The sequence below is a fragment of the Heliangelus exortis genome, chromosome 19 (assembly GCF_036169615.1).
Source record: "Heliangelus exortis chromosome 19, bHelExo1.hap1, whole genome shotgun sequence".
Lineage (NCBI taxonomy): Eukaryota > Metazoa > Chordata > Aves > Apodiformes > Trochilidae > Heliangelus > Heliangelus exortis.
In genome coordinates this window covers 7,468,514-7,490,816 of record NC_092440.1, presented here as the reverse complement: position 1 = coordinate 7,490,816, position 22,303 = coordinate 7,468,514, and the positions used below count along the sequence as shown (strand labels likewise).

The 22,303-nt window shown below is 43.4% G+C and overlaps 1 protein-coding gene across 24 annotated transcripts in view; it reads left to right on the top strand.

Annotated features, from left to right (window-relative positions):
* The first annotated feature begins 449 nt into the window (after window positions 1-449).
* FBRSL1 (fibrosin like 1) overlaps window positions 450-22,303 on the top strand; it is a 513,458-nt gene continuing 491,604 nt past the window's right edge. For all 24 annotated transcript variants that reach the window (XM_071763661.1, XM_071763655.1, XM_071763656.1 and 21 more), the window contains exon 1: window positions 450-823. In XM_071763661.1, coding sequence (XP_071619762.1) covers window positions 530-823 — 294 coding nt within the window. In that variant the 5' untranslated portion in view covers window positions 450-529. The remainder of the gene's footprint in view (window positions 824-22,303) is intronic.

Below are 22,303 nucleotides of genomic sequence, written 5' to 3'. Positions count from 1 at the left end.
GCCTCTCTCTTCCGCGCCGAGTGAATCCGAGGTGTCCTCGTCCTGATCCAGATATATTCCCCCCCCCCTTCTCTTTTTTTTTTTCTCTCCTCCTCTTCCCGTCTCTGCTTTTTTTGGGGGGTGGGGGGGGCGGGGGGTGGAAATTTGTCAAGGTCATTCCGTGGATTTAATATTTTTTGTGTGTGTGTGCCGCTCGCCCCACCGCCACCCAGCCTTGCTCTGTGGATTATCATCGCCCTGGATCCGAGGGTCTGAACAGCAGGATTTTTGTTGTTGTTGTTGATTTTTTTTTTAATTATTATTATTATTTTTAAAGGGCTCCGGGGCTTGGACAGGGGAAGTGGTGAGTTGGAGGGGGGCGACTTTTCTCTACCCCCGTGCTCCCCCCCCCCCCCCCCCGCCCCCACCCTCCACCGCCCCCCCCCGCGCCCGGCCTTCTCTCTCTTTTTTTTTTTTTTTTTTTTTTTTTCCCTTAATTATTTTTATTATTATTATTTTTAAATTTTTTTGATTTGCTTCTTCTTCGGCAATGGATGGGAAAATCCGGCAGAGCCGGAGGTCGAGGTCGCAGCGGGACCGCGTGCGGCGGCGGGAGGCGGCGGCCCGCGACCCGCGGAACCAGAGCCCTTCTTCGGGCTCCGAAAAGGAACCGAGCCCCGGCAAGGAGAACGGCGGCCAGAACTGCACGGCCCCACGGGGCCCGCCGCCCGCCGCCCGCACCGCCCGGCCCCCGCGCCGCCGCCGCCGCGAGTCCAGCTCCCAGGAGGAGGATCTGATCGATGGCTTCGCCATAGCCAGCTTCAACACCCTGGAAGCGCTGGAGGTAAGAGAGGAGGTGGCCCGGGGGTTCTTTTTTTTTTTTTTTTTTGGGGGGGGGGGGCGGGGGTTGTTCTGGCCTCCTGTGGAACGGTGGGGGAAATGGAAGGAGAAAAAAAAAAAAAAAAACATTGAAAAAAAAAATAATTAAAGAAAAAAGAAAAGCGCGGCGCTTTCAGGCTGCTGAATTTTGCAAATAGTAATTAATGTGCGGGAGTCCTAGTGTCAGCCCGGGGGGATTTCGGGGCTGCGGTCAGTCCTAGCCCGGGTGCTCGCAGCCCAGCGAGCAACTTGCTGCACCCCCCTCCCCTTTCCTCATTTCCCAGCCCCCCTGCTCCCTCCGGCTGGTGTTAACTATCACTTAGGGCAAGTCAAATGTTTGTTTGGGGCTTTAATTGGCTGGCGGAGGGCTGCAAAATATTCCTGGCGTGTTGGGATGGTCCGGTATTGTTGTGAATGGTAGAGCTTCCCCCTCCCGCCAGCCCCCCCTTCCTTCCCCCCCCAGCTCCCCCGAACCCCCTCCCCCGGCTCGTGGAGTTTGTGTTTGCGTTGCCAAAATGTTACTTTATCTGTCTCCGGAGATTGTTAGCAAATGGCTAGTGTTTGACATTTTGTGGAAAAGAGATGTTTAAATGGATAATAATCCCTTGGTTGTAATTCCCATTTTTGGAGTAATTGAACAAATTCTTCATCTCTTGTTGACTGTACATATTTTTCTGGTGTTAATAGGCTGGCAAAAAATATTGCTTGTCTAACTTATTACAAACAATATTTGCTGAGCAAATACTGCCTGCCTTGTCTGAGCTAAGTTAAGCAGAGCAGGAAATTTAATATTTTCAGAGGGGCATTGACAAACTAAGACTTTGGCTTTTGATTTTTGTTTTGTTTGTGTGTGAGGGGAGGAACTGAGTTGTTGAGAGAAAGCACCTAACAAGTCACTTGATGGGCGTCATGACTTGAATTCACAGTAAATATGAGCAATCCTAGAGTCTTTGCCCACTTTCTTTGACACACCAGGGTAAAAACGTGGGCAAAATTGTGGGTACTCTGCCTACTTCAGATTTCCTGTCACTTGTGTGTCTGTTAACCCACATCACAGTGATGAAGGGTTTTTTACAGGCTAATGAATAATCTCAGATTTGCCCTGGGATCTCTTAATATCTTTGCCTCAGACATCGAGACCCCATTTGATTTGTGGGATTTGATGCTTTCCAGCCCACCCCTCCTGCCACACAGGCCTCTGGGCTCTGCCATTGTGGCAGTGGAGTTTTTTGCTCATAGAACCAACTTCTCAAAGGCCCAGAGATGGACCCTGTGCTGCTGTGGAGGTTTCAGTGGTGGCCTTGACCATCTACTCTGGGTGTCAGGACAATGAAACCTTTGCTTGGAGAGCCAGGACTTGTGCTCAGGAGGGACATTTAGCCCATCAGCCTCTGAGCAGCTCTAGGTGTGGAGGTACTGGAGTGGGAAGATGATTTGTATTAGCTTGGTGTTGGCTATTTCATGGCATAGTTTGTTGGGTGTTGTCCTAACAGGAAAGCCAACTACTTTGTCTATGCAGAACTGATAATGAGCAAGTGATCTGTTTTCCTGTGCCTCTAAAACAAGCCATAGACTTGTCTGTATCTCCTTTTTTTTTTTTTTTTTTTCCTTGGGTATGCTCTTAGTCAAATATGCATCAGCAGATAGGTCCAATTAACCCCCTGAGTCTCTACTGAGCTCTCAGTGAAGAAAGTAAAATTCATCTTCCTGCAGAAATTTTCTACAGTGATGAGCATGTTATCAGGAAATAGAATTCAAATGATAGTGCAATCCCTCCAGGGCTGACTGGGAAAACTCTGGGCTTTTCAAATGGGAGAAACCTTGTTTTCAACTCAGCCCAGCCATAACCTTGATAACAGGGTGCTCAAGGATGGAAAGTGACCTTAAACTTCTGCCATCCCAAAGAACATCTGTCTGTGGGAGTACTTTTGGTTTTGTTTTGGTTTGATTTTTGAAATCAAAATTACATGCAAGTCTTTACAAAACTGTCCCTTTTCAAACTTGCAAAGCGCTGAAGCACCACCTAAAATTAGTGGATTTCCACTGTATTTACCAGCATGCAAGAGACTGGGTGCATCTCAACATCTCAGATGGCAGCTGACACCTTGGAGGCAATGGTGTGAGCCAAATTCTGTTTCTTTCGGATGCTGAACGAGGAGCTATGTTGGATTTGAGATTCTTGGAGAGCCGTATGATCCATGTGCATTTCATGAATCCCAGTAACAGTGAAAGGGAGAAAACACTGCATTGTGTGGATTTTTCCATGCAGTGCTGCCTTTGACCGTGGGTGATGTCTGGCAAGGCAAGAGGATTATTAAGGCAGAACTACTTTACAGCACCATATGCATATGCACATGTACATGACTAAAAAATGGCAAGGTCATTTTGTGTGGTGTGGAGCTGTGTTCTCGAGTGAGCTGGGCTACAGCAGGTGGTTTTCTTCTGCTTTGGAGGACATTTGCCTTTCTATGTGTATTTGTTTTTTAAGAGTGCTTAAAATCTGCTGTGGTGATGTTTTGAAAAGAAATAAAAATTGAAACCTTCCATGTTCTTGAGGGAGGAGAGAAGAAAAGTCTGTATGCAGTCTAGAAACACTGCTGAACTAAGAAAGTCTGCTTCATGTAATTTGTAATCTTAAAAGGAGCTTTTGTTGCATGTGTGGTAGTTTTTTGTGATTCTTTCTTGTGTTCTTCTTCAAGGTTTGTTTGTCACTAATGTTACAGTGAGCTGTGATTATGTTTAGGCTAGCAAAGATTTGGGCTTCCCCCTGGAAATTAACCTTCTCAGTGGTTAGGCAGAACTTAATGATAGAAACATTTGTGAGAGGTAAAGTGGTTTTTTGTTTGTTTTTCTTTCTATCTCAAAATGTTGTGAATTCCCCTTTCCTACTGAAGAAACTTCTCACCACTGGTGTTCCTGTAAATAAAGGCTGCTATGTATGTGTGTGTATATTTTTCCTATGTGTTGTGCTGGAGGTAGATACATTTAAGGCTAATTGTGCTGGATGGTTTTATGAAGTCTCCTGTATCTCTTTGCTGTGAATTTTGAGCATTCTGGATTTTGATTTAATTCGTGTGGCAATGTTTCCTTTGGCAGTTGTCTGAAAATACAGCGTCTTGTTTCTGTGATACTTCCTTGTGACTTAAGGATCACCTCTCCTACCATCTTTGACATAAACACAGATTTGACAATTATATATATATTTAAGGGGAAAATAAAAAGGCCACAGAATGTGGGCCCACAAAGCAGTAGCAGCCTCTCTATGTGCAAGTTAAAACTTCCCCTTTCCCTTCCTTCCCCTGAATATTCTTGTAGAAATCTGACTCAGCACAGGTTACATGAAGCTGATCTGTGTGGACTGGGGGTGTTTTTCATTTTTAACACCCAGCCACTGAACGCAACTTGGGAACTCAGTTTGCCCTGACCTGCTGGCTTGAGGTGGGCAGTGATGCAGCTGGAAAACCATCAAGTGATGGAGCTGCCCAGGAGATGGTTCCCATGCTGGGGTTAGGAAAGCTGGCAGGCTGAGAAGTGGGGGATTTCTCACTGCCTTCCAAAAGGAATGGTGTGTGTGTGTGTGTGTGTGTGTGTGTGAGCATGTGTGTATATTCATTACGTTCAGATGAAGCTGCTAATTATTCTTGAAGGTGATTGGTGAATCAGAGCGAGAGAATCTAAATGAGTGAGTCGGTAGTTGAGGGCTCTCTCTGATCATAGCTGTTCCTTTCAAGTATGAAAAACAGCCCTAAAAGGGAACTTCATCAGAATGTTAATGAATGCGATCTTTGAGAGCAATTGTTCTCCCCAAGTAGTTGTAAGACAAGGGTTTGTGTTTTCTTTTGGGCTGTTGTTTATAATTTTTACTGATTCCAGCAAAGGTTTGGAATACTGTATGGAAATTAACTTTCCTGGTGTGTGTATGGGTTTTTTTAGGAATGCTTAAGCTATTTTTAGAAACTTGTGGAGAATCCACTCATAAATGTGCATGGAATAACATGTACAGAAGTAGATCCCTGGGCTGAAAAGAGGTAGAGCTTTACTCCTTGCAGGTTGTGTTAAAGTGTTGATGCTGCCCTTAGGAGCAGAATTGGGGCCCAGCTGCATCTGGTCCCAGACCTTAAGGAGATGAACACTTTGCCCACTCTTACTTTTGTTAGTATCCCTAAGTCCAGCAGTGCTAAATCCCAGTCCCTTCTCTGCTGTTTGCACTTGAGTGTAGGAGGGGTTAGAAAGCCTAATAGTGATAGTAGATTCTGGGACAGAATCCCCAAGTTCTTCGGCTGTTATCTTGCTAAGGCTGTGTTCACATGTGTGTTGTACACTGTGCTGTTACTGTTGCTCTGATCTCTCATTGATAAGAAAACCAGTGTATTTAACTGCAGCTTCCTGTTCCAAAGGTTTTGTGTTAGTTCCACTGACCTAACTGTGTAGCTTCTCATTTATCACCAGAGCTCTGCAGATGCTTACTTTTTCCCACAGTTAGTCTGATGTTTTAAAACAGTTTGCTAGATTTTTAAAGTATTTTCCCCCTCTACTTAATTGTCAAAAGTAAGTATTTCGGATGGTCTGTTATTCCTTAAAAAATGATTTTAACCTCAGGAAAGCTAACGATTTTCTGGAGAGTGCTCTAAATGCCTTTTGGTGTTCCCAAAGGCTTGTTAGTCTCCATTGATTTGTTCTTCTAGCTGTTGATTTTTTTGGCATCTTGTCTAAAGAAGGTACTTAAGGTTTTTTTGTTCTTATTAAGGAATAAGAGGTGGTTAATGCAGAACTAAAACAGGGGGTGAGCTCTGGAAAGCCTGAAATACCTGCTCAGTCGGGCCAGGAACCTGAGGGTAACACAGTGCATGGAACACAGGCACTGGAGAGAGGGAATGGTTTGCTTATCTGAGGCTTGGCTGTGAAAATTCTCTCTCCCTGAGGTTTTCATTTGTAGCTCAAACTGCACTTGACCCTGCTGCTTATTATGTTGTTTTGGGTTTGGTTTTTTTTTTTTTTTTGGAAGACCTCTTAGTATCTTACCAGTTTTTCCAAAGTTGTTTTCTGTAACATAGCTTCTCATCCTTTCTTCAGTGGTCTGAAATCTGGGGTAAAATGTGAGATGAAGGTTGCTGAAATGTCAAGAGGGCAAACCACCACAGAGAAATTCAGCAGATAAATTACAATTGTTTGTTTGGTTTTTTGTATTTTTTAAAATTAAATATATTGTATTTAAATAATAGAAGGTACTCTGTATTGCAGAGTTTGTGTTTTTTTTTTTTTTTTAATGAAAGAGACATACTAAAATTAGTGTTCCACTTCACCCAAAGAAGAGATGATGCTGGATCCAAACTGATGTTTACTTGCAGTGGTTCACTCGACTTTTTGTTTAGTAAGCACTGAAAGCTTTACTGCCCTCTCAGTATGCCAACAAGATGCACTTTTTATCATTTATTTCAATTATTTCACAGAATGATAGTGATTATCACTATCTTACTTTTCAGGAAAGTAACAGTGACCAAAGGGGCTGGGTAGGAGCTGATCAGGCTGGTGTATTTCACTTTGTTTCTTTGGTAGGTTCCTGCTTGCTTAACAAGAACTGCACAACTGTACCTCTTAAAAATATAAATTAAAATATATATATATAGGTGAAGAGATACAGTACTCTGACTGGAGGTTGTTACACTGATAGAAAAGGTCTGGGGAGCTTTTTTTTGTTTTTCCTGGCATTCTCCTGCTTTCTGTTTCTTGTGGGAGGTGTTTTTCTCCAGGCATGACCACTGCAGGCTGCTCCCCTGCATCATGTTTCACCAGACCCGAGGGCTTTTTGTGCCTGAAGTGGTGAGCACCTTGGCTGGGGACAGTGCTACCAAAAATGTGCTTATTGCTTCAGCTCCTTTAGCTTCTGGTCTTGTGCTGGTGATGCAGGTGGTGGGGAACACAGGGTAGTTGGGCTGTAGTGCTGGAGAGCAAAGGGTGTCAGCAGAACTGAAACACTGTGTCCAGTTCAATGCTGTATTTTTTTTTAAAAAATAAGGATTTGAAATACAGTAGGGAGGCCCCTGCATCTTGGTATCAGTGGTACGTGAACATCCAGCTATAAGTGAGAACAATTTCCAATTCACTGCACTTTAATGCCTCCAGTTTATCATGGTAAAGGTATAAAAGAGTTTTATGTAGGTGAAGTGGCTCTTGCTATTTAAATATCTTCTGGCTCTGCTGTGTTCAGCACACCAGGAGCTGTGACTGCTCCAGTCCTGCTCCTTGCATTGAGGAGAGAGTTGGAGCACTATTTTACCAGTCCTCTTCCATCTCCCTGAAAAAAATAGTTTCTTTTAAAAGAACTAATTAACTATTAAAAGCACTGTTCAGATGCTGAAAGGAGAATCAGTCTTTATGTTATTAACCCAGATTGTTTAAAATGGAGGAGAGGGTTAAACAGCTTCTGAGCTGCTTCCCTTTAGTTGTCTGTCCAGTTCCTCTGGTGCAGGGAATTGTGAAAGCTGGGCAGGTACCAACCACACTGGCTGCAGGGCTCTCCCACCCTCTGCCCAGCCAGGCCAGCAGATGTGTCGAGCTGTAATGACAGGCAAATAGGTGCATGCCAGTTTTTGTAGCTTAATTATTTTGTACTGAGTGACTGGATCCAAAGTTCAGAAATACCTGGTGAAAAGGAGCACAGGGGCAGCCATGTACCTAGCACGTGCATGATCCAAGATGAATGGAGAGCATTTCCTTTCTGGCTCCGTCTTGCTTCCAGCCAAAAAAGGACTAAACTTGAACAAAAGTTGCATCTGCAAGGTCAGTGGTTGGCATGGATAAGGGGATTGAAGGGATCAGAATGATTTCCCTGCACTGCTGGCTGCAAAACATGGGCTTATGGCACCATTCCTGTCTCTCCCTTTGTGCTCAGAGCAAAGCTTTTTTAATCTTGTACTGGCTATGTATAGTTGTACCACACAGACATGGCAATTTGAAGTCAAATGTTCTATTCTGGGGACTGCTGGGCACTGTCAGCAGGGCAAGGGAGCTGTGCTTGGGCTCCTCTCCTCTGTCCTGCCTTGCTCTCTTCTGAACAGGTTGTGATAGAGGCATTCAGAAAGAAAAGTTATATATAAGGTTCATTCGTGCCTGTAGTCTAAATGTGAAGTTTGCAGTTGGGTATAATCATGTATTTTTTCTCTCCAACAGATGTTTTTTCCAGCTTCATAAAAATATGATGCCAGTTGTTTGGTGGTTTGGTTTATTTTTCTGATTTTAAATATAACTGATTTATTCTGATGCTAGCGTATCCCTGATCTGGCCTGGCCTTACTGTGGAAATACTTAGGTTAGGAAGAAATGTGCAGCCCAAGTAGGAAAGCAAACAATAATTTAGGGTTCATATGGCTATTTGGGAAGCTGTGGCATGTTGAGAGACACCGAGTTCATTTCTTTAACCCCTCCTGTGGGTTAGTGAGGCTGTGGTTTCCAGAGAAAAGCTAAAACCCCAAAGAATTTTATGGGGAGAAATGTCTCATTGAGCCTTACAATAACATCAAGTGCATCAGCTAATAAATGTATTGTTGCTGTTGGGTTGTTTTTGTTGTTTTTTTTGTTTTTTTTTTGGTGGCTCATAAATGTCTTTTGCATTGCTGTCAAAGAGGACGTTCAGCCTCTTTATTTCACGTAGCCTGAGCACATACTTACACTCAGGGGGAGCAAGGCTCAAGATAGTATGCAGCTAAGAGATGTTTATGGAATCAGTCAAACTTGATATAAAATAATTATGGTGTTTTGACAGCTTGTTAATAACTTGCAACCATTGGAAGAAATGAAATTACGGCGTTCTTGGTCCTTGATGGAACCTTGGCATTTCTTGCAGATTGTAAAATTAAAGAAAAAATGTGAAAGCCATGAAAATAGTTGGACGTGGTGCCTGGGAAAAATGATGGGCTGCCTAATTGAAAAAATGCTTCATTCTGGTTGAAGTTCATTGCAGTTCAGTCCTGCTTGCTTCCATGTATCTGTAATGGAGAAGGAAGAGGGCTGATTCCCTCAAAATGTGTCTGGGAAAGGAGGTAGGGTGTCACTCAGTTCTTCATCTTATCTGTGAATGAAGTGGAAGGAAATCCTAGTGAGCATTAGACATAAGAGAAAAGTCTTGTCACCTGTAATGACTAAAATCCCCTGAAGTGTTGCCAGCGTGTACTTTAGGAATCATATAATTATATGATTATTGAAAGAGACATAAAAGACCTCATGGCAAAAACCTTACAAAGGGGAGGGAAGGAATCTGTATGCAAATGAAGATACACAGAATTTGCTGTCTCTCTCTCTTTTTTTCTTTTTTTTTTTTTTTTTTTTTTTCCCCTAGTTATTTTTCAGTCCAAAGCTCAGTAATTGCTTTTATGGGGATTACTTAATAAAACTGGGGCATGCAAAGGAGGGAGAGATGGTTTATGCCACGTCACAGGGCTGGCTTGCAGTCCTACGTAAAACTACCAAGTGGGTTTTCTGCTAGCAGAAAATAGCTGTTTGGTTGTAATGTTATCCTACAATAAAAAATGTGTTGTGGTCTGGCGGTTAGCAGAGGGGCCCGGAAGTTGAGATAACGGGGTTTTCTTTCTGCCTCTGCCACAAGTTTCCTTTCTGAGCTCAGGGCAAGTCCTTTCATCACTGCCTGTGTCACCTCAGCCACCAGTGCCATTGCTCAGGTCCCCCATAGGAGGCTGGATGTCCCACGGGGGGGAAGCTCATGTCACTCCTCTGACTTGAGGGAGCTCTCTGGTCTTGCAACCCTGGTTGGTGGAACTTGAAATGCCAGCTGTGTTTGTGCAGGAGGTGATTGCAGAGCCTCAGGTGAAAGAGCTACTTGTGCCATTGCTGCTTAGGAGCCACAGCAGTATTCCCTGTTTTGCTGTGTTAGGGAGTGAGGAGAGCTGGTCCATGGTGGGATGCTTCCAGTCATGGGTTCTGTGTGGGTGTGATTGCAGCATGCTGCAGCCTTGCTTGTGGCCATGGGATGGATGTAACACTGGGGAGTAAGCATATTTTTCAGTGTCTCCTTGCTTTTTTTATCACTTTGGTGGCTTGCAGACAAACTCAAAATCTTCCTGTGGGAACCACTAGTGAAATGTCTCCCCACTGCAGGTTGTTGTATCAGCACCTTTCACGTGGGACATACTGACCACGAGTGTGCTGCCCTCTGGGTGCTGCTGCAGGGTGAAGTTAATACAAGATTTTCCCAAGCTTTAATTCTCTATCTGTTCCCAGAGTTAAAACACAGGTCTTGACTTCGGGCTTCTTAAGTTCTTCTGGGCTCTATCAGTCCTTACTGATGCTCTGATTTATAATCTTGCTTCTCAAAAGAAGCATTTGTTCATGCGTTTGCTAGGAAACTCCTGATGCAGAACAGACCTATATCTCAAGAGAGGTTTTGTTGCAAGATAGGCAAAAACCTCCTTCCTTTTTTCTCAGACTTCACTACAGCACTTGATGCATTTAAAAAAAAAAAAAAAAAAGAAAAACAACAAACCCCACCACACTGCTGTTAGTGTCAAGTTACTGAATATTTCACAAGATCTCTTCAGGAAAAAGAATGCTATTTACTCTGGTATTCTGGTTTGAAGCTAAATAGTACCAAGTTGTGATATGAATTTATTAATGTGATTTTGAGCTGAAAATGACAATGGTTTTCCAACCAGATGGATTCTATGACTAGCCTGCTATCAGCTCGTCCATCAAACACTGCAGATGTCTGTACATTCATTATAATGTGCACACAGTAATGTTGTTGATTACATCAAACAAACTCATAACCCAATTTAAGCCCTATCTGGGTAGCCCTGGGTGCCTGTTCAGCAGTGGGGTTTTTGTTTGCAGGCTGACCTTGCAGGTATGCAAGGCTTTCTCAGCTCCTTTCCATTGCTATGGAGATGACTGCATCTGCTGGATCTATGCAACTGGTGTAGAGAAAACCATTTTAAGAGAACTTTGATACAGGCACTGATGTTTCTGCTGCTGTTTGTGTTGAGAAGAGGGTTAATGAAACAGAAATGAGAGCCTCTGGGCTGCACGTGGTCTGTAACTTGATTTCATACAGCTCATGACTTTTCTTCCCCATCACTGGATGATACTAAATCACATAGGGTGTGGGACGGAGAAATTAAAATTTTATCTGCATCCAGGCAAAAGTGCTTGCAGGGCTTGATCAGGAAAAGGTTCCTGTGCTTGTTAGAAATTAATCTGTACAAGTTTTAGGTTTTATGTAAGAGAAGGTGATCATATTAGCACCTGTTGGATAGGAGGCTGTCTAGAGCCTCATGTTAACATTGAACCCAGTTGCTCCTCAGTTGGAAAAGGAGCTTGTGGTTTGGCTGGTGTAGGACGTGCCATTTCTGAACCAGTGGCTATGAAGTGCTGTAGCAGAGGCCTTTCTAAACTGATGTAAACTCTCAGGTGAAACCTCTGATAAACAATTCTATGTAGTTTGTTTTCTTGATAGGTTCCCAAGAATAATTTCTGAAGTTTTTTTGCATCTTTGGTGATAGGGTCAGGAGCCAGAGGGGTCTGTCTGTCCCCTCTGGCCACGTCACCTTGCCCAGGCTGGGTGGGCATCTGCTTCACCAGTGTGCCCATTCCCTGCACTGGTGGCCATGCAGCCAGCACCTGAGGATGGTCCTGTGCAGCCTGGGGAGGTGCTGTAATGCAGAGCATGCTTCAGCATCAGGGCTGGTAGGTGGGCAGCTTCTGGTGGTATTTCCTGCAAGTAAATAAATCTTGCCTTCATTTTTAGTGTTTTCTTGGGTTGATTTTTACGTAACTGTGATTTTCCTGCTAATTACCAGTAGGTGAGTTTTCCCTGTTTGAGTGCTCTTACACAAGTACTGAGGAGATGGAATAAATTTTTGTCTCAAGTGACAGATTAATTCTTTTTGTTCTTTTACATCTCATTTTGTTCATGTGTGTGTTAAAATTCTCATTCCCTGTTTATAAATGTTCAGCAGATGAAGTCACTGGTGTTTTTCCTAGTATTACCTTTGCGAGGTTCACAACATAAGCAAAATGTGATTCTTCACTCAGTCTCTGCTGAATACTCCAGGAATAATGAACCTGTGCCGAAAGCATAAACTGAGACACAAAAAGCATGCCAAGAAGAATACGGACCTGGGGAAAAAAATACAAAGCATAGCTTGTTTTACCGATTTTACTGGAGCATCCCTGCATATATTTTGTGGTTGGGAAGGGATTAATCACGGTTTAAGTCTGGCCTTTCTGATGGCAAAGAGAATGTGAGTGTGGGGTCTCCTCCGTGGTAGAGAGATGCTCTGGAGAGAGGGGCAGCTTGTGGCAGTGTGGTTTAACCAGGGTGCTGCTGGAAGTGAAAAAAACTATGGGAGAAAAAACATCAGCTGGCTTTGTGTCTTCATGGCATCAAGCCTTCTAAAAAGGCTTGTCTTGCAACAACATATTCCTAATGCTGGTGAAAGGACAGAAAAAGGCTGGAGGTTTTCCCATGTGGTGAACTGACATCCCTGTTCTTGCACTTCCCAGGCAGCTGCCAAACTAGGAACATTCAGATGTCTTTTTTTGTGGGCTGCAGGTACCTTTCAAGAAGGTCAGAATTAGACTTGCAACTGAATTATAAGGTAAAACATTTGCAGTGACATTGAGAATTTTTTTTTAGACTTTCTGGTTTCTCTAATAATAGCCAGGCTTCAAAGTGAAGAACTTTAAGTATCAGCTGTGTTTAACAGCATTTAATATTTCTGTTTTTTTAATTTGTTCATCCTGAACAGAGGGATAGTGTTGTGTTCTTAGGCTATGATCATTTAAACTGTTTGTCTCTATTTTTAAAGAGACAACGAGAATTTGGGTGCCTGATTACTCAGTGCCACTCCTTCCAATGTTGAAATATCATCCTTTGCCCCCACTCTTCCTAATGTAGATTTTATGAACAGCATTTCAAAACTTGTGTTTAAAAGACTTAATTAGTATTGACACCTTACTATCTGTGTTGGGTTTTTTGTTTGGGTTTTGTTTTTAAAGTAAGATACCCAGGTATCAGCACTAAATGTGAAGAAAATTGAACCTATACTCAAAGTCAATGCATGTCATTTGTAATTAGGGGTAAGGGAAGAAATAACATGAAAAACTTCAGATGGAATTATTTACTGGTGCAGTACATGCCCTTTGTTCAGTGTACCCTGTGAAGGGAGGGGGAAAATGGTATTTAATTAATGCTTAAGGTAATACCTTACTCACTTAGCTTTATGATTTTAGAAAAATCTACCTAGGCAAACACATCCTGGCTGGAGCAGATATCTGTTTGGTCTGTATTATTTTAAGTCTGATAAAACATTGTTCACACCTTCTTGGAATGTAATATGGGAATAAACGGGAAACCCAATCTCCTTAGCACGGTGTGGCACACAGACAGACTGTGCTCTGATACAGGGATTTATTTCATGCATGGTGGCCTAGACAAGAAACAAATGTGTAGAAAAGGGAATTATGTAAAATTGAAAGTGACAATTATGCGAACATTCCAGTTGAGGAAGAAGTAAATTCTTTTTTTTTTTTTTTTCTTCCCGTGTGCTCAGCTTCAGAGCTAACAAGCAGCCTGTTGGGGTTTTTGGTCTGTGTGTTTGTATCTGTCATATCTCTCTCATCTCAGCTGCTTCTTGTTTCGTGGTTTCTTTTTTTTTTTTCTTTTTTTTTTCCCCTCCAGTTTGACCTTATTTTCCCTTTTGTTCCATGGAGCCATTCAATCTTTGTACTGCTGGTTTGTGTACCTTGCCAGAGAAGGCGTTAGCACCCATTGCAGAGCCCAGGGCTGTGTCCTTCCCTCTGACCTGGGAACATGGTGACTGATGGGGTCCAAATCAGTTTCTTCTTTTAAATTATTTTTTTTTTTTTGTAAGAGGAGGGTGGGGAAGCTGGTGAGATTAGAAACAGGCTGTGAAAATAGCTCTGTATTCAGACAGACACCCTTTTGGAAAGCTGGACTTGATCTTTTGCGCTGCTGGGTGATTCCCACACTCGGAGAAATAGGGAGAGAGGGAGCTGGGGCTGTGACCACTTTAATTTGACCTAAGTCCATGTTTTAGCTGAAGGAGATGGTCCTTCCCTGCCCTGGCTGCTTGTTCTGATTGCCTCCCTTGTGCCAGCACTAGCGTTTGTGCTGCCAGGAAAACTAATTCCTTGGTTCCCTGATCTGGCTCGCTGCACAGCCACACAAATGCCCTTCTGGCACCAGGGAGAGGGGGCTGCAGAGCAGATGTGTATTGATTAAAGAAACCCTGCAAATGTGGCCTGAGCCTCTGTGGCAGGATTATATGGCTACGTGTTCTTCCTGTGTTTTAGGTCGTCCTCTGAGTCACAGTTCCACTTAAATGGGTGGTGTAAAATGCTGGTGGTGCTGGAATGACTCTGCTCTCGATTAAGGTTGTGAAGTTGGGACATTTCAGTCAAATATGGGGCAGCAGGGAGAGGCTGGGGGTAGGAGGAATTACTTGGAAAGATAGCACCTCACTTGAAATTTAATTGTTTTCCCTGACTGTGACAGGGAGAAAAAAGAGACAGGCTTTTCTTTGACTTGGTCAGGTGCTTGGATGGGTGAGGTATCTAACCCTATTAATGGCAGAAGGCTGAAGTACTTTGGTCTGTAAATGGCCTTTAGCTCAGTTTACATAAGAATTATTTCTTTTTAGCCTGTCTGTTGTTTTTCTCCTTTCTTTCTGTACTGTTTCCTCTGCATGTGTTTCATGAAGGAGAAACCTGTATGTATGGGATATTAAGTCCCACAAGTGGGGGAAGAAGCAGCTCCTCTCATCAGTGCTGTTTTCCCTGCCATAATCCCACGAAGGGATTGAGGAAAGTGACAGGAGAAAAAGATCAGCACTTGATTCCAGCCAGATGCTGGCTCTGCTGCAGGAAATGGTTTTAATGAAAGTTTGGTTGTATGGGACGAGTGAGAAAATTGCCCATGAATTGTGCAAATTTCTAAATAAAAAGCATTCAATTGCATTAAAAGAGGGGGAGGACCTTCTTGTGTGCACACTGGAGACCTCAGTGAGCAGGAGTAACCTCTGTGGCACAGTAGTCATTGACCTTGTCAAATCATGCCATTGGAGGTCATGTGTGGTGAAGTGGGTTGCCACAGGGGATTAGCACATCTGGGCAGAGGGTTTTTACATCTGAGTAAAGTTCCAGGTCGCATCTCCAGCAACCCAGATGGAGTCATCAGAAAATGCAAGGAGAGAGAAGATAGGAAAACACCTAGAGTCAGAGGTTTTCTTGGTCCCAGTTGTAGGAGAGGGGACAGTTGGTTTGTACTTTTGAGTCTCTGCTCCAGTGAGAAGATAGATTTGAAAATCAACTAAACCTGTAAGCTTTCCTCCATAGCCTCATAATTAGTTAGTGTTGGATGCAGGACTGTCTTTTTGCTGTGGTTTCCCTATATTTTCACATGTAAAACCAGCTGTTTTTTTAGTATGAGCAGGTACAGATGCGTGTAGGTGGGAGATGTATCTGCTTTATGGACTTTCTAAGGTCAAGCATTTGTATTTTGGGCTAAAAGTATAAACAAAGGGTTATGTTTTGTTATAAATATCAGAAGATCAGAAATGGGATGACAGTGGTATATGGACTCCTACGTAGTACTTTACCACAGTCTGGATTAGTGAAGACATTAGACCCATTTCACAGATGGGAATGCCTGAAGCATTAAAGCCTGAAAAAAGGCCTTCAAATTATCAATACTTCCAGCAGAAAAGTACTTGGCATCTTAGTAGGTGAAAGTGTGCTCAAAATTAAAGCTGGCTAGTTTTTTATGGTTGCCAATAAGGGAGATCACTTGTCACCAATTTCCCTTGCCTCCTGGGTGAGGTGAGAAATGGGTGATGATGTTACTCCTGCCTTAAGTTTTAAGGACCTGGAATGAAACTGGTTGTAGTTACTACAAGGCTAAATGGTGATGTGTTTTGTACTTGTGCTAAATTTTTGCTACTTAGGAAAACATGAAAGGTCTGCATAGTTATGGCTAAAAAAAAAAAAAAAAATACTGTTAGAATAACATCAAGAAAATGATGCTGAAGGTTGGCTGTTTGGGAGAGGGTACCTGTCCTGATGGATGATCAAGCTCACAAGTGGTACAGGTGGTAGAGACAGCAGAGATGCCACCCAAGGTATCTCAGCACTGGTGACTTTTAAGGCTTCTTCAGATCATACCCAGTTGCTAAAAAGATGTCTTTAAGACTGCAGGGAATGGGTGTGTTTTTCAAGTCACCCTTAGAAGTTGTCCCTTGACTGCAGGGCACAGATGAAAGTCTGGACTTGTATTGCAGGAGTAGTGAAGCTTTGGCTGGAGCCTGGGTGTTCCTGCTTCCAGCTTTGTTACAGTACTTGCTGTACCTTATTGCACCCAAAATACTAGGTTGGACCTGGAGAATTAAGTGGCCCAGTTGTGAAGCAGAGGAAAAAAAACCACAATTATGTGGTGGCTGTGATACATTAGTCATTTTGTACCTCCAAATAGCCAATTATTCCTCTGACTGGCTTTTATCTGACCAATTTGCATGTGCAGTCATGGTAACTGGTTTGCAGATTAGGTGCAGAATTTCACGTGGATCTGATGTCACGTTCTGGTCTTGTATGCTTGGTACTGTCTGGAAGCAAAACACACAGATGAGGGATTCTGTGTAACCAATTACCATTAGCTGCATTGTATTTTTTTTTTTTTTTTTGCTCTCAAAGCCTTGTCACACTCGAAGGAAACAAGATGGCTCACTTTTGCTGTAGTCTTTTTGCTTTCTCTCTCTCTCTCTTTTTAAATATCTTACAGGACGATGTAAAGTGGTATCAGCTCTGTAGAAGCTGCAGCACAGATTTCATTTGTATTGGCTTTCTCAGCTGTGTAGCTTGAGAACACATTGTTCAAGGGCTGAGAACTCACTGGAGCTGCAGTGTATTTCAGAAGAGATATGAAAGGGAAAAAAAAAAAAGTAGAGCTGGAAGAAAGGAGGAAAAATAAACTGAAGCAGCATGGAGTGACCAAGGGTGAAATCCTTCCTCACTGAAACCAATGTCAGAACTCTGTCTTGATTGGTGCCAAGTTTCCATGTCTGCTCTCTGATTTTGATCTTAACACTGCTGGTGTGCTGAAAATTAACAAAATGGTAATAGATTTAACATTGTACACCTAGAGAGCTAAGTGAAATCTTAATTTGAAGAATATTAATTATTCAGGTAGCTGAATTTTGCTAGTAGGTTAAATATAAGCTCTGTTTCTGTTGGGGATTTATGTCAATTTAGCGTGCTGTGGACTTTGTAGAATCTGTGATATGAGCAGTCTTTGAAGTGGAGAAATGGTCTAAAATATTTGCCAACAGCTAACTAGCTTTTTAAAAGCTTCATTTGCTTCAAATAAGCAAGACTTTTAAAAAAACAAACAAAAACCAGTTTGCAAATGCAAGAATAACAAGATACTTTGAAAAAGCCTTTATTTTTTTCATATGGGCTTCAGCAATTCAGCTGTAGTTACCTTGGTCTCCAGTGCTGCTGAAGACAAATTAAGCTAATAAAACAGTATCTTGCAACATCATAGCAAATAAATTAGCTAATCTGTATGCAAGTTTCTTGCTATGCCAAATTTAAACTGCTTCAGCATTTCATCTTTTGATGAGAGGTAGCTGTTTTTATAAATGTAACCTTTTCAAGGGTCTATAAAACAATGCCTTGTCAAGCATGCCCCAATGTTCTGCTGGATTCACGAAATAAGGTTGAGAAGTATTCCAAGGGAATGATATATTTATTTTTCATAAGCAATAACTTGAACTGATAATAAATTTGTACATTAGAAGGTATGTTGCAGGGAGGTGGTTTTATCCATCTGCCTGCAAATGGTGTTTCCCAGCTTCACTGATGGCTGAAGGAGTTTTTTGTTTTGCATCATATATTTACTAACTAACCATGTGCATGCACATGGTCGTGTGGTTTTCTCTCTTCCATGTACTTAAAATAGTTGGACCTGCCTTAGACTTCAGGTGAAGTCCTGTTTGGTTCTTTGCCTGTGCTTTTGGGCCTGACCTCTGGTGGCACAGTATGTTTTGTGAAGAGAGGAGTGCCTGTGAAGTCTTGCATAAAACCTACTGTTCAGATAATTACAGGTGTGCAAACACCTAGTTTAAGTTCTCTGAGTTGTTTAAACTTGTGAGGCTTTTCATGTCCTGCTTTTTGAACATCAGTGCGTAAGTTTTATTAAAACTGGGTGTGAAATTTAATTTTTGCAAATATTTCCTCTGCTGTGGCTCCTCAAGAGCCCCTCTCAAGTACTTTCAGCACGGCTTGCAGGGGGCTGAAAAAATCAGACTTGAAAATTGCAGGGGGTGGGAAAAATCAGAGTTGAAAATTTGGGCACGTCACTTTTTCTGTGTCTAGATAAGTTATTTAATCTCTGTTTCTCTGTTTCTTCTGTAAAACGGGGATAACTTATCTCACGATACTGCTGCTGCTTAGTAGTTGTAAACCCTGCATGCAGGATCTTTTTGATAGGAAATACATTAAGATTAAAGTAGGTGGTGTTTTGTTCTGAAGAGTTTGACGATGAAATTTAGAGGCAACCATAAGCTGTGTGTTTGTTTATGATAAAATTAGGAGATGATGTACAAAGGAACAGACACTGGTACTGGCCGTCTAACTTGCAGCTTTACATTTACAGGCTCTTTTTTGTGGTGAAAAAGGCAAGAAATCCAGTGTATTCTAGTAGCCTCAAATAGCTTCATGGGTAGAGCTTTTCACTCTGTAAAAAAGAGCTTTTGCTCATTGTCAGATCAGTCTCTCAGCTGTTTCTGTTAAAGGATCTTCTCTCTACCTGTTTAGTAACTGTGAATTTTTGTTACTGTAAGAGGAAAAAGCATCTTGCATAGCTGCAAGGCTGTAGCTATTCTCTTCTTCTCCATCTTTTTCTGTATTCTCGGGATGTAGTTTGTGAAATTCCACCCCTCCAACCCCTTTGGCTTAATTTTCTGGAAGGTGCAGACAGCAGCAGAGGGAGGCAATGGGTCACTCTCAATGACTGTATTTTCCCCACTCACTGCTCCTTGCCTCTCCTCACTTCTGTGCAGTGCTGGGGAATTCATCCTCTCTCCCAGCCATACACAGCTCTGGCATTGCTGACCAGGGCTGCTGCAGCACGTGGGACCTCCTGGCAGAGCTGCCCAGAGCAGATTTCTTCTCCTGCCCTTGGGATTTCAGCCTCTCATCTTCCAGAGGTCTGCCAAATGCAGTAGAAACCTTGCTGTACAAACACAGGGGTTTACTTTTTTATTTTTTTTTCCCCCATCCCTGGCTCTTCTGGGGATGGGAGGTGAGGTTTGTGTGGATGCTGAAGAATTTTTGGAGTGGGAATTCAGCTTGGTGGCTTGGGGTATGTTGTTTTTTTGTTATTTTTTTAATCAGTAGCTGGAGGTGTCTCTTCTCTCTAATGGATCCACCATCTTAAGGCTTTTTGGTGACAAGGCTTAAAACTGATTTTTTTAGCTTCCATGAGGGCAAAGATGAAAAGCTGAAAGACAGCTGCTTCTCCAGACTGAACCCTTGGATATTTCTGGATGTTGTTCTTCATTCCCAGCCCTTTCCACAAACACATCTTATATTGTGCCATGGATTGTTCCCATGTGTTTTGAGCCAGAAAATCTCAAAGGCATTTTGTACCTGCTTAAGGAACTTGTTAATACTGGGCTTCTGGGGACAGATGTTCTGAAAAGCTTTTCAATGGTAGATCAAAATTTAAAAAACAAACCCTAAAACCACCCAACTCCAAACCCACCCAAATTGCATAGATTTTGTAATCCAGATTATGAGCAGTTTGCTTCTCCAGGATTTAAACTGGTGCACTGTTAACCCATGATGTGGCTTAAACATGTGTGAGGGAGATAGTGTTGGTATGAGCCTTAGATCTTGGGAAACAAGAGCAAATTCAAATTTAAGCAGCCATGTGAAAGCACTTTAAAAAGAGCAAAGGGCCATGGTAGTAGTGTAGCTGTAATAACCAGGATTGTTTTTCATGGAGGTGCTATAATAATTACTGCTGGGTCTGGTCCGCATCCTTCGTCCATGTATATAAAAAAAAAATAATAAAAAATAACATCCATAGTGGTGGTATTAATGTGTTTGCATCAAAGTAGTGCAAGTCTAGGCTCAGGCACCATCTGCAGACCCTTCTAGAGCACTGGATCACTTCCTGAAGAGAGAATCTTGAAATGTCAGAGGAGCAGCAAGGGGGGAAATAATCCTTTGGGACTTCATTCCTATTATTTTGCTTATGCCTTTTTAATAAATCCCAACAAAGAGCAGCAGAGCACCCAGCTGTAGAGAAGCAGGCAGTGTGTGGTTGGTCAGAGTGTGTGGATTGTGTGTGTGCAATGTATCATTACTGGTCTTTTTGTTTATCCTCTGCCTGTTGTCAAATTCTCCATCTCTCATTGCTTTCCCTGTACATCATAGATGGGGAAATTGCAGGGTGAGTTGCACAAAGCTGCCTTTCTTGTCATTTCTGCTTAAATCTCACGTGATAGTTGGACAGAAGCAGTTTTCACTGCTTGAAGTGAGGGGGAGGTGAAACGGGTGGTGGATTTTGAAAGAAAACTAAATATCCCTGTTTTTCTGCATGCAGGCGGCTTGTGTTTGTGGTGGTGTGGGCAAGGAAGCACCTCATTGTGCAATCTATATCAGATCTATAGTGGAGAGAGCTCGATTTCCTCCCAAGTACAGATTTATCCCCCTTGTCAAGTGAGTTTGGATGGCCCCATGAGTTATAAGCCTCTTCTGATGAAGGGGATTGATTCTGCCTTGACTTGCCAAGCAGAGGCTGTCAGGGGAGCTGCCTGCAGCCCGAGTTGGAGGCGTATTTTGCTTTTCTATTTCTTTCTCTTGCTCCTCTCATTTCAGTGCAATGTTAGGCACAGGGTGGAGGAGTTTCTAAATCACATTAATTGCTTGTGACACCACTCCAGGCTCTTTCCAGAGCTGACCAGCCAGGGCCAGTCATTACCCCTCCAGCACGGCCGGACTGATCTGGGCTTGCATTGCATCCTGAGCCCTTCTCTCGCATGAGAATTGGATAAAAGATAATTTAACTGTGCCTGGGATTTGCTGGCTTGAATGCAGGGGCTGCATCCCTGCCTCCCCTGTGCCATGGCAGCAGGTGGGTCACTCCATGGAGCTGTGTCCCAGCCCGGGGCGTGCAGCTGCAGGGTGCAGATTAGCAAACCCCAGGAAATGGCCGGGCTGTGCTTCCTCCCACTGCATGGCCTCCTCATCACCCTTCCCACAGCAGGAAACATGGACCCTGCTGCCTGGGGTCGAGGTGGATGTGCCCTGTGGGGTACGTGTGGAGCCAGTAAATATGGACAGAATATATCCCTGCTTGTCCCCCCAGCCATCACCTCCCTCACCCTGAGCTGGGAGGGCTGGCTCACGTCTGGTTCCCATCAGGCATTGATCCTGCTGCTGGGGAGCAGGATGGAGATGAAGGAGCCTGAATAAAACATTCAGGCTGCAGGCTAAAAGCAGAAGTGGAGCTGATCTCCATGAGCTCGAGCCCTGAGGAAGCTCCTGACCAGCCCACCCAGTGATGGACCAGTGCCTGCCACATGCTGGGCCAGAGTTGGGTGAGGTCCTTTGAGGAAAGGTCTGGGGGTGACCTGGGGGTCCTCCAGCCACTGTCCCTCAGCCAGACTGTAGGCTGCATCTCTGTGTTAAATGTGTTAGTGCTGGGTTGAAGCTGATCGACCTTCTGGCTACATGTCCTAATTTCTTGGTGTTGTGGCCATGAAAGGGTTTGAGTGTAAGAGGCTGGGAGCAGACAGGCAGAGCCAGAGCAAGCTGGGGACACACAAGTCTGTCCCTCCTGTTGCAGTGGCTGCAAAGGAATTCAACCTCAGGTTTGAGGTTTTGTTTTAAAATAGCACACTTGAGAACAACAGTGAGGAGTGGGATGCTGCAGTATTTGGGGAGAGAGAGGAGCGTTTGTCACGGGTGTTTCACCAGGATGAGCGTGACAGTCACAGAGCTGCATGATAATGGTAAGTAATTTTAAAAATAATAGTTTACTTCCTTGTTGAATTAGATCTCTATGTCCCTGGACTTTGGGCAAGTTCAGGTCTGAGACTGATGTTGTTGCAGAATGTTATATCTCTCATTCATCTCCCCGGGTTGCTGAGCCCCTTCCACCCCTCTGGTCCCTCCCAGGGCCCTGGGGATGCAGGGCTGAGCTCTGGCAGCCCAGCCCTGTGTGGGTAAGGTTACACCAGGCTGGCATTTGTGTCTGCTGGGTTCCAGGGGACAGGGGGTGTCCTGCTGGCTGTGGGGAATGCAGGGAGAATGGTCACCATTGTCTGGCTGGGGATAATGTCTGCACAGTGGCAGTGTCAGCTGGAAGCCTGGCACACAGAGCAGCAGTGTGCACATGGGGCAGTGGGAGA